Genomic DNA, 13,450 nt, shown 5'->3' on the forward strand with positions numbered 1-13,450 from the left:
AGATACCACTCTCATGCTCAATATGAATCTAGAGCCAGCAGCCAGTTAGCTGATCTTTGCACAATGACAAATAAAATCCACCTACTAGCACATCTAAAGCTTGCTAATTACCATGTTGTATCTCTATCTTTTAATCTGTACAAGCAGAAAAAAAAAACAAATTATGCCAGAATTATTTCTTTCCAGATGCAATAACTTCCACCGTGTCATTGCCAGGCAACCAGCAGAGTTACTGGCCCCGTAAAAAAATAGTTCCAGCATGTAACTACCAGTAAATCTACAAGTTGTCTATCTCTATGTCTTGTGATTTGTAAACTGAGGGTTAGCTTAACTATCATATTCCAGCATCCCTTTCCTCTAGTTTCATATTTAACAGACAAACTTGGCACAGTTATCGATCTTCTTCATCTTAATCTTAGCAAGGAAATGAACAATTGTATTTCGCAAAAATAATTTAACTATAGCTTTAACATGACTATTTCTAACATCAAGCCTAGGATTATTCGTACTCCAGATGCTATAGATTTCAAACGATTACGAAGTTTACCAGAAACTCTATGCACTTTTTGTGACATAGCATCAGGAAGTACAATCAACTTTGGACTCCAGTTTGACCTTGTATAGGTCTATGAGTCTGCCTTTTATCAAACTATCAACATCCACAGTGACTATGCAGACTTATGACAAGACAGGTTGCTGGATCACAGAACTCTTACTAGGGAGACCACTTGCATGTCCTCCTAAAATAGATTTTATATCAAGCACCAAGTCTCTGTCCTACCTGTTCCACAGGATGTTTACTGTATACAGGAACTGAATGATACTCACTTTCTTGGCACTCTAGTGTACAAGCCAGATGATCCAGTTCAGATCAGAATTTAATAATGACTTCCCAGACACAGAGCGTGGGTTGAGAGCTCCACTTTCAATTTAATTGTGGCTTAATCTATGATGAGTTCAGATAATATATCCCCTTCTAACCTGTTAGCGAACACATTTATGTGTGTGCAGTTAACTCCATCTGAATAATGTGATTTGTACAGCTGCAGGTGTTTTGTAATTAATGAGGGATTACAATCAATACTGGTTATTTTCCCATTACTGTTTGGCCATTAGTTGGTGCATTAGAGAATTTTAATGCATTCTACTGTTTTTACCTTTGGATGAAACCATGAAAGAAATATGGAGATTAGCAGCAACATTTATTTGGATTTTTTGACATTCAGTAAGCTATTTTCTTCAAAAAACAAACCTAAATTGCATTTAATGTCTTTGACAGCCATATGGAAACAAACCCAAAGACTGGAAGACTTGACTGAGATAGAAACAGAAACAAGGAAAGCAGGAACAGAAAAAGTGTGAGGAGAACAGGCAAGAGACAGCCATGTGGTAGTTGAAGACGTTTATCTGAGCAGCAATGAGGCTCACGAGGACAGGGTCAATATTCACCACCTCGGCTCCTATCTCTGCGCATCCACAGAGTGAATCCTCCAGCTAAAAATACCATCGCTGCTGCTTTATGACCAGAACTGATGAGGCGTGATACTGCTGCTTGCTCTCTTAATGCGGCTACAGAAATCAACCTTGTCCCCTCTCAGCCTATCCCACTTATCAAGCAAAACAGATTGGGAAGAACATTTTTAATATGCCGGTAAACGCGTTTTAGCATGAAATTAGAGGGCAGAGCTCTGGAAGAGATGACATCTGCGTTTCATTTACTGAATCTGTTTGAGTTTTTAAGCAAAGAGAGAGTGACAGGGATGATAAGAGAGAGAGAGATTTATCTGATAGTGACAGCCATAGTGAGCAGGTCTAGTGTGTGCTCTTGTATACATTTGACAGAAGGAAGCTCTCCATATAAGTGCAGGTCATATCAGTTGTGTGGCAAGTGTCTAAGTGTCAGTAACTATTAAAGCCTGAGAGCTCTCATGTTGAACCCTGTGTGGTGCAGAGTAAATGAGCACATTAGAGATCATAGCTACCTGGGAAATTTGGGCATGGCATGAAATTTTTGTGAAGTTATTAATTCATGCTCTTAATACACACATTCCAAATACCTGCTTCCCTAAACTAAGATCATGAACATGCTAAACATCTGCATGTTACCCATTTCTACATTAGCATACTGACATAAGCATTCACTAGCAAGGACCATGCCACAACAATATGTCATTTTAAAGGCTTAATGAATATTCTGAATGTGCGGATAGATAAATGGATGTAGAGGGGAAGGATGGTGGTGGAAGAAGGATGCCGTCTGATAGGCTGGTCTGGGAGGATGTGTGATGAGCGAGCAGAGGAGACTCAGACTGCGGGTTCCGTCTCAGTAGTGGTTTCACCTGAGTAATTTACTGGCCCCCCAGACCGTACCTAGATGAGACATGAGGAGGTGTGCACCAGGTTGAATAGGAAGGGATGAAGGGATGAAGGGATGAAGGGATGAGGGGACGAGGGATGAGGGGATGAGTAGGTAAAGGGATGAAGGGAAGGAAAAGGGAGGGTGGGTTGAGCAATCAGAGACAAACGAGGCAGGCTGAATAACATGGGTATAGATAGACTTGTCAGGTGATTAGGGGTGTGGTTTAGGTGTGGCCCTGTTCCAGAGCTTAAGTTAACCAATTAACTTCATTTTATATCAAAACACTGCTGTGCATATGTACAGCCACACCAAGCAATACATTCCACACAATGTTTGTCATGTGAACAAATCAAGCATATGCCCAGTATATACCACTTCAATGGTGCAGTTTCCAAATTTGTATAGAAATAAATGCAGTGCTAACCTATGTCTCAATCGAGATGAAATGCCTTCATAACTATTCATCATGCCGTAAATTTCAGATGAGGTCAAATGTATGCATAAAAATGTCCATGAAATGAAAAATATCACTTTTACACTTTTTCAAACACAATTTCTTTCATACATCAAATTAAATAACAGTTGTATGTCAAAGAGTCCATAATAAATTGCTCATAAAACATTTTGAAAACATAATGCATACATATTTAAAGACATCATTTTTTTAACACATAATCTCTTAAAGCTAACCTTGGAGCTAAACCTGCACTTGATTAAGCTTGTTCAGCTTTTCTTCTCCAGGCCGCGACAGCGGACACAGTACTTCAAGCCAAGTAAGACTGCAGCAAGTTATCTGCATGCTTTGTGATTGGCTTCTTTTACACAGCTGCTATTTTGGGGCGGTTTGGGATTTTATTGCTTAAAGATGTATTACTGAACGAGAAAAATAATCACAGAATCCTTTTCTGGAAACATTTGGCTTTCAAATGAGCACATATATTCTGTATTTTAAGGGGGTTTTGGTCAGCAGAAAAATCTCTTTTTTGACATTTTATTAGCATGTATTTAAAGTGAAAACAATGATAGTGTTTTTTAGCGGTGCAAATGTTCAAAGAGTTTTAAATGCCTTTGAATGGACTTATGTTCCACATGGCGCACTCTACAGTAATGCAAAAATACAAGGAAGATACTTTAATTAATTACAAAAAAACAGTAGCATTTATAAATGTCTAATTTCACATATTTGTAGCTTATAAGTTGCCGGTACTTTTAGATCCACATTTGTATGATATAGCCCTCAATTTTGGTTAGTAAGTTACCTGTTTTGCATGTAAACAAATTGTAGACACCAGCATCCACACACTGGGGGGCACTGCAGAGAGGGATAAAGCCAGTGTCGGTATAGTCAGGTAGCGATGATGTGATGTTTGCTCACAAAAATGGCTTCTGTCTTTCTGTCTGTACCACCTCTATCTCTGTGTGTGTATTTGTCTCAGTGTGTGTCCATTAATGGTTGCTCCTGTGTGTGTGTATGAACCCATCCATCCCCACCCAGGTCATGGGGCGGTGGCATTATGTTTGCCTATAGGTGCCAAAATGGTTTTTGCCACCATGCCACACATCCAGCCCAGGGCATGTCGGCACATGTGTGACTGTGTGTGTGCATGTGAACATGTGGAATGCAGGGCTATATTTAGAGACGTGGTTCACCAGTAAACACACTGAGTAATCCTGAGATGCGTCATTTTAAGATCCTATGATTGTATCATCTAAACATAATGTCTACACACACACACACACACACACACATATATGCAGCAAGTATTTCACCTGCAGGGCAGTTTGGGATACTTTGTGAGGAGGAGTGTGTTCTGGTGTACCCTTTCATACTTGCATGCACACACACACACACACACACACACACACACACACACACGAAGGAGTACAATATCAGCTATTTCTCTTGATGGCACATACATGATTCTTCTCTCAGAATCAGAATCAGAAATACACACACCTGGAGCTAAACCTTTATATATATATACTGTAGGTCTCTTTTGGAAACACACACACACACACACACACACACATAATATCCTCATAATGTGAATCCCTTCTTTATCTTTTCACATTCATCATGCTGTCATTTTATTCTCTGCCAGCGGAGGGTCTCCTTTCAGCTAATTAAATCAGATGCTTATCCTCATAGCATGGAGAGGGAGAGCGATAGAGAGAAGAGAGAGTGGAAATAGAGAGGGAGATGTATTACTGTTTCTACACAAACAGTAATGACAATAATAATAATAATAATAATAATAATACAATCTCCTCACAGACTGTTAAGGCCAGAAAAGTGTGGCAGAGGGACTGAAACACATACTCTATACTGCCCAAGCCTGCACGCACGCACTCACGCACACACACACACACTGTTGTTGTGCTGTTGTTTGTTCTGCAAATCAAAATATCCTCTGTTTTTTTGTTGGGTTTTTTTTACCCCTTTTCCCTTATTTATCCCAGTCAAGGGTCTTAAGCGAGAAGGTGCCATATGCTGTTTGAGCTTTATGATAGTAGGCTATATAAATAAAATTGACTTGACTTGATTGGGGAGTGTTTCATGCCAACAACCCACATTGAACTGAAATGAAGTAAACTGAAATGAACTGATGTGAATGTACTGAATGAGTTTTGAGGGCAGGGGAAATGTGTGCAAGCCTACACACACACACACACACACACACACACACACACAGGAAAGAGTTTTCATGACAAATTTATTCCATTTTCCTGATGATTGTATCATTGTCATTACTTCCATGCCAGTAAATCTGCAGCACTGAATTTGAAATGAACTGAGCAGAAATCAACTGAACTGAACTGAATTGAAAGAGCGAGGGGCAGACACAGAAAGAGGGGAAGGAGATGGCAGAAATGCACATGGGGGGAGGGAAGGGAGAAGGAAAAGAGAGAAACTCACTCGCAGAGGAGGAGAAAGAGAGAAGTGACATCACATCTTCCAGCCTCTCTCTGGCACCTTTGCTCCACTTCTCGCTGAGGAGGCGCACACAGTTTCGTCGCTGTCCTCCTTCGTCGCGCATACATTGGTGCCGGAGGACCACACGGAAAAAGGAAAATCAAAACAATTTTTGACAGGATGAACAACAGTTTCCCGAACATGGCGTCGATAGGCGACTTCGACCCGCTCAACCCGTCCATTCCTGCCACCAAAGTTGAAATCACAGTGTCCTGCAGGTAGGGGAATGTGTGTGTGTGTGTGTGTGTGTAACCTGGTTTTAGTCTAACAGGGTTACGGAAAAACACCGTAGCCACTTGTATTTCAACTCCGTACAAGTTTTCAGTATAGTTTAGTCAAGCGTAAGTTATATTATAACGACTACTGCCCATAGCATAGCGTGGAAATTGTTACATTTACACCAGTTTTGGCGAGTAAACGTAATTAATTGCCTCAGTACAACTGTAACGTTACTGGACAGACCATTAAAAGCGGGAACGTTAACGTTAGCTACATTAGAGAAGTGTGATGCCAGGTTGCCACTTTTACTCCACTTAAACGCTGTTAAAACGAACTATAATAACAATTCCATAATGATAACATACACATAACTATTAACAGCAAAGGTGTAGCTATGTAATGTCTGTTATTAATGTAACTGGGAACACCGCAGTAAGGTCAGGTCGAAGTCACTTTTAGTACCAGAGACATAGTTTAACGTTACTGAAAGGTGTTACACGGATTAGCATGCTGACAGTGGGATAGGACCATACAGATAAAACATAGTGATACCATAGGAAATTTATTTCCAGTATTTGATGACAGCTGACAGTCTTGTTGTTGTTAAAATAGCCTTAAAGGAGCTACAAGAATTGTCAAAATCATTCTCCAAACATATTGGGGAGGAGGCAGCATATCACCAGTAAGTTAGGGCATCCACCCCTACTGTAAGAAACAAGGAAATGCACACTCTGTCCATAAGTCTTTCTTTCTTTCAACAAATAGCTAACTTAGCGTACATATTAAAGCTGAGGAACATCCTGTATCTATCACTGTAACCTTATAATTAACAGCTGTTTACTCACCAGTGTAGAAGAAACATTACCAGTTCAGCATCAAACTTCATCCCTTTCCTCGCTAAGAGCTATCTCCAGCGGTGGAAAGCAGCGCCATTGTTAACACTCATTTTGTATTGTGGTGTCCGAACAATAATGCTGCGATGATGTGTTGAGAAGAAATCCGCTTGACACTGTTCTTGATCATAAAAGTTTATTACATCAAGGAATTCAGCATCAATTACAAGCTCTGCAGCAGCTTGGAGAGTGACCCAGCCCGATAACCACTCTGTCTCTCTGTACATCAAACACAGCTTATATAGGACATGTTTAGGTATCTGCTAAATACCATATAAGGGCACAGTGCTGTAGGATAAGTGTAAACATCTGTTAGACACCATAGAAGGGTTCAGTTCCTTCATACACACTACTCTCTACTCCCCCTAACACTGGGTCAGAGGTCAAATTCCATAGGAGGGTTCACTCTTTACACACCCATCAATCATTACTCCCCCTTAAGAGTTCACTGAGCCTCTCTCCAGCTGCTAGAGTATTATTTTAAACTGTAATGGTCAAATGCACATATGTTATACACCACAGTATTTCACTTATAAGTGATAAATTTAAAATAATAAATTTCTTTGCCACCAACATGGTTTCTTGCCCTCAGGGCAGCGGTACTTGTTCATCCTCTCGTGTTGGACTGGGGGCAGACTGTACGCTGCAGTGACTCACTGTTGCCTCTTGAGGTACATAGTGGTATTATGAGACAGGACAGGCCGGGGCTAGCTGGTTAGCATGCTAACTTCAGTTGATATCTCTACAACACAATACACAGACGTCTCTGACATAACGTCAAAACTGAAAGATTTCTCTACATTCTGTTGATAATTATTTTTAATGTTTTTAACAAAAATTAAAACATATAGCCCCTTTAAAATCATCACATTCAGTTCTGGTGTGTGGACATACGAGTGTGTGTGGGTGTGTGTTATCTGAAGTGATGGAAAGAGACAGAGAAAGCAGGGGACAAGGATGGTGTGTATTTAACCGCCTTTGAAAGAGGTCTTTCTCTTTCATTCGGGGAGGATTTTCCTCTCTGCGTATGAGCAGGGCAAAAAATTTAGAAAATGTTCTGCCAGACTGGTGACCCACAGTAGGCTACAGGCTGTGTGCTTCACAGGTCAGCCACATGTTCTCAGTTGCCCCCTGTAAGGGAATCCAATTAAATGTGTCCCGTCTGTCAAATTAAATAGGTCACATCTTACATGTGCTGACAATGATGGCTTTTACCATGAAGACGTTGCTTACATGTTTAGATGCTTAGGATAGAGAGAAGAATGGATACAAACAAAAGGCTGTTGCATTGAACAGTTGACAGCGTACACCCCTGAAGCCGTCATTGCCAAATAGATCTAGAAAAACGTGTTCCTTCTCAGGTCTTGGACAGATATTCAACTACTACAGACTACTGAAATGAATGAAATAGAAAGTGAACATTCCATAAAATGTTTTTGTTATTGCTGTGTTGATTTCTGCAGTGTTGGTATATTGTTGTTTTTTTTATCTCTTAAACTTGTCTCAAACGCTAGCCTACTGGTCAGATTGTGATCACATTTTTGCACCATGTGTAATTGCAGTTAATTTTGGCATTGTCATTAAACTTAACACAATCCTGACAAATCCCATTGAGACAGTATTTGAAGTGTTAAAAATTGTATCTTTGACACATTACACGGAATTGACTTAAAAAAAGACAACATAGATCCATCCTTCCTTTCGATTTCCAGTAGCCGATTTGAATAAGAGTGCTGTACAATTAAGCCCTAAATCAAATCTCAGTGTTTTAATTTAAATTTAACTTAGTTTCAGTGTGTAGGTTTTAGTGGCCTCTAGTAGTGAGGGTTGCGAATTGCAACCAATGGATTAGTCACCCCTCACCCTTACCTTTCCAAACGTGTAGGAGAAGCTATGGTGGTCGACAAGCTCTGTCAGCACTTGTGCTAAATAATATTTATTTTCACTTCTCTTCTTACTTCCAATAAACTAGATGACAACTAGTACTACTAGTACTACTACTTCTTCTTTTTTCTTCTTCGTACGTAATTTAACATAGTGACAGAACAAGCTCATTAGAGTAGTTTGTCCATTTGGGCTACTGTATAACCTTCCATTTTAGGGGACGCACGGTGTATGTAGATAGAAATGTCTCTTTCTAAGGTAATAAAAACATAACGGTTCATTATGTAAGCTCTTTATACACCACTGAAAACATAGTTATGTATAATATATTGCACTTCTGTCAATAGATCCTTCTTAATACTACACAGTGAACCTTTAAGAGTCATAATACAGTATATTTTGGCATTGTTTTTCACAGTAGAAATGGCATTCATTGCACTAATGCTGGTGCTATTCAAAAAACAAACTTTATTACTTTTACTTACTACAGTACTAGTCTAAGAGAAGTGGACAGAAACAGTTTCCTACCCAGCACAACTCTCTCAGATACTGTATTTAATGTATCTCCAGAGGGTTTTAGTACCATCTCTTTAGTAACAGAGAGATCATGTCATCTTCCAGCAGAATATATGAACATGCGTGGCAGAGTTTGCTAATGTCTGACTCACCCAGCTCCTCGGGCCCCGGGGGGGGTTTGGTGGCTGTCCTCCCACCTCCAACCTGAGGTAAAGCTGGAATGCCATGGTTACAGCCAAGTGTGTGTCAATTCAATTTTATTTATATAGCCGAATATCACCCCACCCCACCCCACCCTCAAAAAAACCCTAACCCTTTATGTGTGTGTGTGTGTGTTTGTGTGCGCGCGCTTACATGTTTGTGTGAGCACATATATGTTGTGTGTTTTTGCATATTTCATTGTTTTAGTAAGTGGACACAGTGGGCAGTGTACAGTATCACCATGGTTACAACTTTTTAAAAGTTTCCCTCTGTGCGTGTAGGGGGGTGTTAGAGTGAGAAATTTCACTGAGGAGACAATGACTACGAATGAGTGATTGTTCATCAGACAAGAGATACATGTTTCTTATCAGGTCATTTAATCTTCCAAGAGTCCAAAATCTTGTGTTTGAGTGTATCTTATATAAATTAGTGCAAAAATCTGCAATGGGGATAAGTTAATTTAGCTAATTTCCAATGCAGATCAGCATGCCTCAAACACTTTAAGTGTACGACTAGTTTAAAGATGTTGTTACCTCTTTCGGGAAAAACTGAAACAGGCAATTTGCCAACGAGTGACATTATCATTTTTCGTTTTCACTTTGAGTTTGACATTGCTCATTATTAAGCCTTTTAAAGACACTGAGTGGCTTGTTAAAATTGAGGGTTTTTTTCCAGTGAGGGAAAGAGAGAGGCAAGAAAGTGAGAAAAGAAAAAGACACTTGGAGCAGACGCACTCATTCGAAGCAGCTCTCCTCATGTAATTGTTGTATAGTCACAGTGACATAACCCTTGCAGAAATATCGACAGATCCTCTTAGCCTGCGTCTCCTGCTAATTCAGATAATGCTCTGATGCTATGGGGCAATGAAGTAAGAGCTTGGCTCAGACTCAGCAGTGAGCTGGAGACATTTTGCCGATCGACGGGAGAGCCCGCGGTATCAGCTGGAATCAATACGCTACCAACTCTGCCTACTGCGTCGTACAAAAGCACACATGGATAAAAGTATGTACACACATACTGTATAGGCCTACATATATGAATGACCGTACACACAAAACGTTCTTCACCCACGCTCGCACAGTCACAGAAGAATAAATTACTCACTGATGCACTTTAGGGACTCTGCTGTGAATGGCCTTAAGCCCAAATATTCCATAATAGGCATCGATCAGGCCAGCAGACAGGCTGTTACCTGTTTATTCACACTCAATCTCACACACAAAAGAAATGTCTCATATTTCAAATGAGTGAGATGCTTAGAGCATTTCTTGGCCTTTTAAAAGTTTGTGTTGGTAGAGCAAGAGTCAAGATAATATTGCAGGAAAATTATTTCCATGTGTAATGAGTAAGCACAGATGTGGGCTGATGTACAGGTGTTTGCTTGTATGTGTTTTCCTGTTGTGGCTGTGTTGGGTATGGCTGGGTATCAAACTTCAATACTGTTTTGGCGCTGACCAAAGAGAGTGTGGAGAGGTATCAAATGATCATTAATGGTCTTGTGCACTTATTACTTATTATTACTTAATACTTACTTATTATTGTATATTAATTTATAGATTTTTAAATCATATGCAAATGATAATTTTGACAATGTGTTGGTACAGCTGCTTATGTTTAGATAATATTAAAGGTTTGAAAACTTTAGCAAATTAAAAAAGGGTTGAAACTGAAAATGCTACTGTTACTGGTGTCAGCAGTATAGAAACATTTTAAACCAGGGGGTTAAACCACCTGGATGCCTATGGAATAATAATTGATAATTGAAAACTACTAACTAATGTCAAATTTTTTCAATTCCATCCACTGAGCCTCCCCTGAAACGGTTTGGAGACTGGGAAGGCCCACCTCCCACTTCGAAAACCTCTGTTTTTAACAATACCCAGTGATATGCACAACTTTTCTCAATCTGAAGTCAGTGTGAAAAAGAGCATCCAGGGAAACACTGAAGTGCTCCATGCTGGATCCTGTATTATGGCTTGCCACTGAAACACAGAACCAAGCATGCTATTGTGTCATCAAAAAGGTGTTCCTGTGTTTTGACTGCTTTCAGCCTGTTTTTTTAGTCTTCAGCACAAGTTGTTTTCCTACCAACATGACAGAGAAGTGAGAAATGACACACACAAACCCAGACCCAGAAAAAGGACCCAGACAGAGATTTAAAGGGACTGGCCTTGGAGCAGGATCGAAACTGTTTTATCCTTTCAGACTTTCAGACTGCATGACACATCTTTCTCTGACTCTCTCTGTCTCTCCCTTTTCTCCCTGTGACTTGCCATGCGTCCAAGCACTGTCAGCAAACATCGTAACTGTTGACAGTCATAACTCTCAGTATCTCTCTCTTCCTCTCCTGTCTCATTTCTCTCTGCTGTGGAGCGATGGGAGGGATAATAAACAAAAAGGCATCTCTGTCCTGTGTTTACTGTTGCCACAACATATTAGTTGTGGTGTAAATGAATAATTGAGAAACTTGTGCTTCGTTATGGTCGGGGCTGGCTTTGTCCTGCATGTGTGTGTTCTCACACCTCGCAGGTAAATGAACACATGGTCTTGGGGATGACCGTCGCGTCTGAGTGAATGTCAAGTCATACTATTCCCCCATATTAGGCCGTTTAGTTAAGTTACAAACAATAGATCTTAATAAGTCTGGATGATCATATATCCAAAAGACTTTATGCCAGCAAGTCCATATCTATGCAAATTGTTCCTGAGTGATTTCAGCAAAGGCTGGTTTGGAAATATGAAAAGAGGCCAAACATGAAAACGAGGTCATATTTCTGCAGGCCTGAAGGCTGGGTCACCCGACTGCTGTGATCCTAATGGATTCACTCAAAAAATGTGTCGGCGTATCAGCTTCAAGCCACAAGTCGTCTTGCAGCTTTAGGTATTTATTGTAATGCAAAATACATGAGTTAAAATGCCCATTACATAATATTAGTTTAGGCTATGCTCTTGAGACAACTTACAGTTTTTCCTCATGGATTGTGTACAGTAGTTTAATGTAGATTCACTGTGAGTACATGACAAGGCCCTGAGATCTTAAGAGAGGGTCCACACCGATTTTGAATCATGTATCTATTACTTAAGCACTGCCTCAGGAAACCACAGGTAAAAGTCACCAGTGGAACCAATTTAAGCTCACATGCTGAATGAAGCTGGTTCAGTTGGCAGACGAGGTAATCATATGCTCGTCACGGTGTTCAAGAGGTGCTTATGTCCTTTCGCCTAGTGGAAAACCTGGCCTTTGTCTCATTTTGAATGGGCTAATTTGGCAGCATCACTGCCAGTACGCGTTGGCAGGCACGTACTGCCGCTTTAAAACTGGAGAAAATATCCCATTGAGAAGATACGAGGATCATCTCTTCCCTCTCTTCCTTCATTTTTCTAGTAATAGCACTGTTGTTGCCCGTCAGCTGGTGTTAAATTAATGCTGAGCACAGCTCGACCACGAGCATATGAACAGCCCTTTTAGATTGGTTTAACATTTGCATATGATCTCCTACTACCAGCTGTGGTCGTTCTCCCAAATCCATATTAATATGTCTGATGGATAATTCATTGAGATGAAAAAAAAATGGCTTTGAAAACCCAGCTGGCTTTAACACTGGTCAGTTAATCTGGGAATATTTACACCTGTAATGTCAGGTGAATGCAAATAACTATGTCTAAGGACAGAAAACCAGCAGTACTCTGTGTCCAGAAAGGTAAAATTGAGACATACTGTGGGAAAATATTGCAAGGAAAGGAGGTAAACTGTGTTTTGGCTCCTGCTACCCTTGCAGCCTATTTACCAATCTGTCACTTCTCTGGCCTGACTTACTAATTTCCACCCAGAGAATAGTTGTCTCTCAGGCCGTCAGTCAGTCGGTCATGTTGCTTACACAACAAGCAGCACATTCTTTTTTATCTTTTAAGAACTTTGTATGGGAGCTAGGTGTGTATGTTTGCTCTGTGGCTGTGGGTACGTGTGAGTATTTGTTTGACTAGTGCAGGGCCCATTCACAGGGGCCGATGTGACGCCTTACTAAACTTTTTAGATAGTGCAGCGCAGTGCTTGTTCAAAATGTGCGTGTCACTTTGGTTTCACCTACAGCATTAATAACACACTATTAATAGCATTGAAAGAACATGGCAATGGCGGACATACTGCCAGCGCTTCCTTAGATATGTCTTCATAAAACTCAGTTTCAACACATTTGCTTCTAACTTATATCACACCTGTGTGATTACGATAACTCCTTTCCAATAATTCACTACCACATCATAGCGTAACCCACCCTCACTGTTATGAGTTGAACCATGTTCCACAGCGTGCTTATTGTGGTATTTCTACATGGTAGCCATTATCAACACAAACAAGTCTAAATGTAGGTTGCAAACAACATGGATACTGACCTGTTGTCCTTC

The 13,450-nt window shown here is 40.3% G+C and overlaps 1 protein-coding gene across 1 annotated transcript in view; it reads left to right on the plus strand.

Annotated features, from left to right (window-relative positions):
* Nucleotides 1-5,068: 5,068 nt before the first annotated feature.
* LOC119918285 (copine-8-like) overlaps nucleotides 5,069-13,450 on the plus strand; it is a 96,011-nt gene continuing 87,629 nt past the window's right edge. The window contains 3 exon segments of the mRNA XM_038738931.1: nucleotides 5,069-5,324; nucleotides 5,327-5,371; nucleotides 5,374-5,551. Coding sequence (XP_038594859.1) covers nucleotides 5,222-5,324; nucleotides 5,327-5,371; nucleotides 5,374-5,551 — 326 coding nt within the window. The 5' untranslated portion in view covers nucleotides 5,069-5,221.

This window comes from Micropterus salmoides, unplaced genomic scaffold (genome assembly GCF_014851395.1).
Source record: "Micropterus salmoides isolate LMB-PRFRI ecotype aquatic unplaced genomic scaffold, ASM1485139v1 Ms_hic_scaffold_23, whole genome shotgun sequence".
NCBI classification, from domain to species: Eukaryota; Metazoa; Chordata; class Actinopteri; order Centrarchiformes; family Centrarchidae; genus Micropterus; species Micropterus salmoides.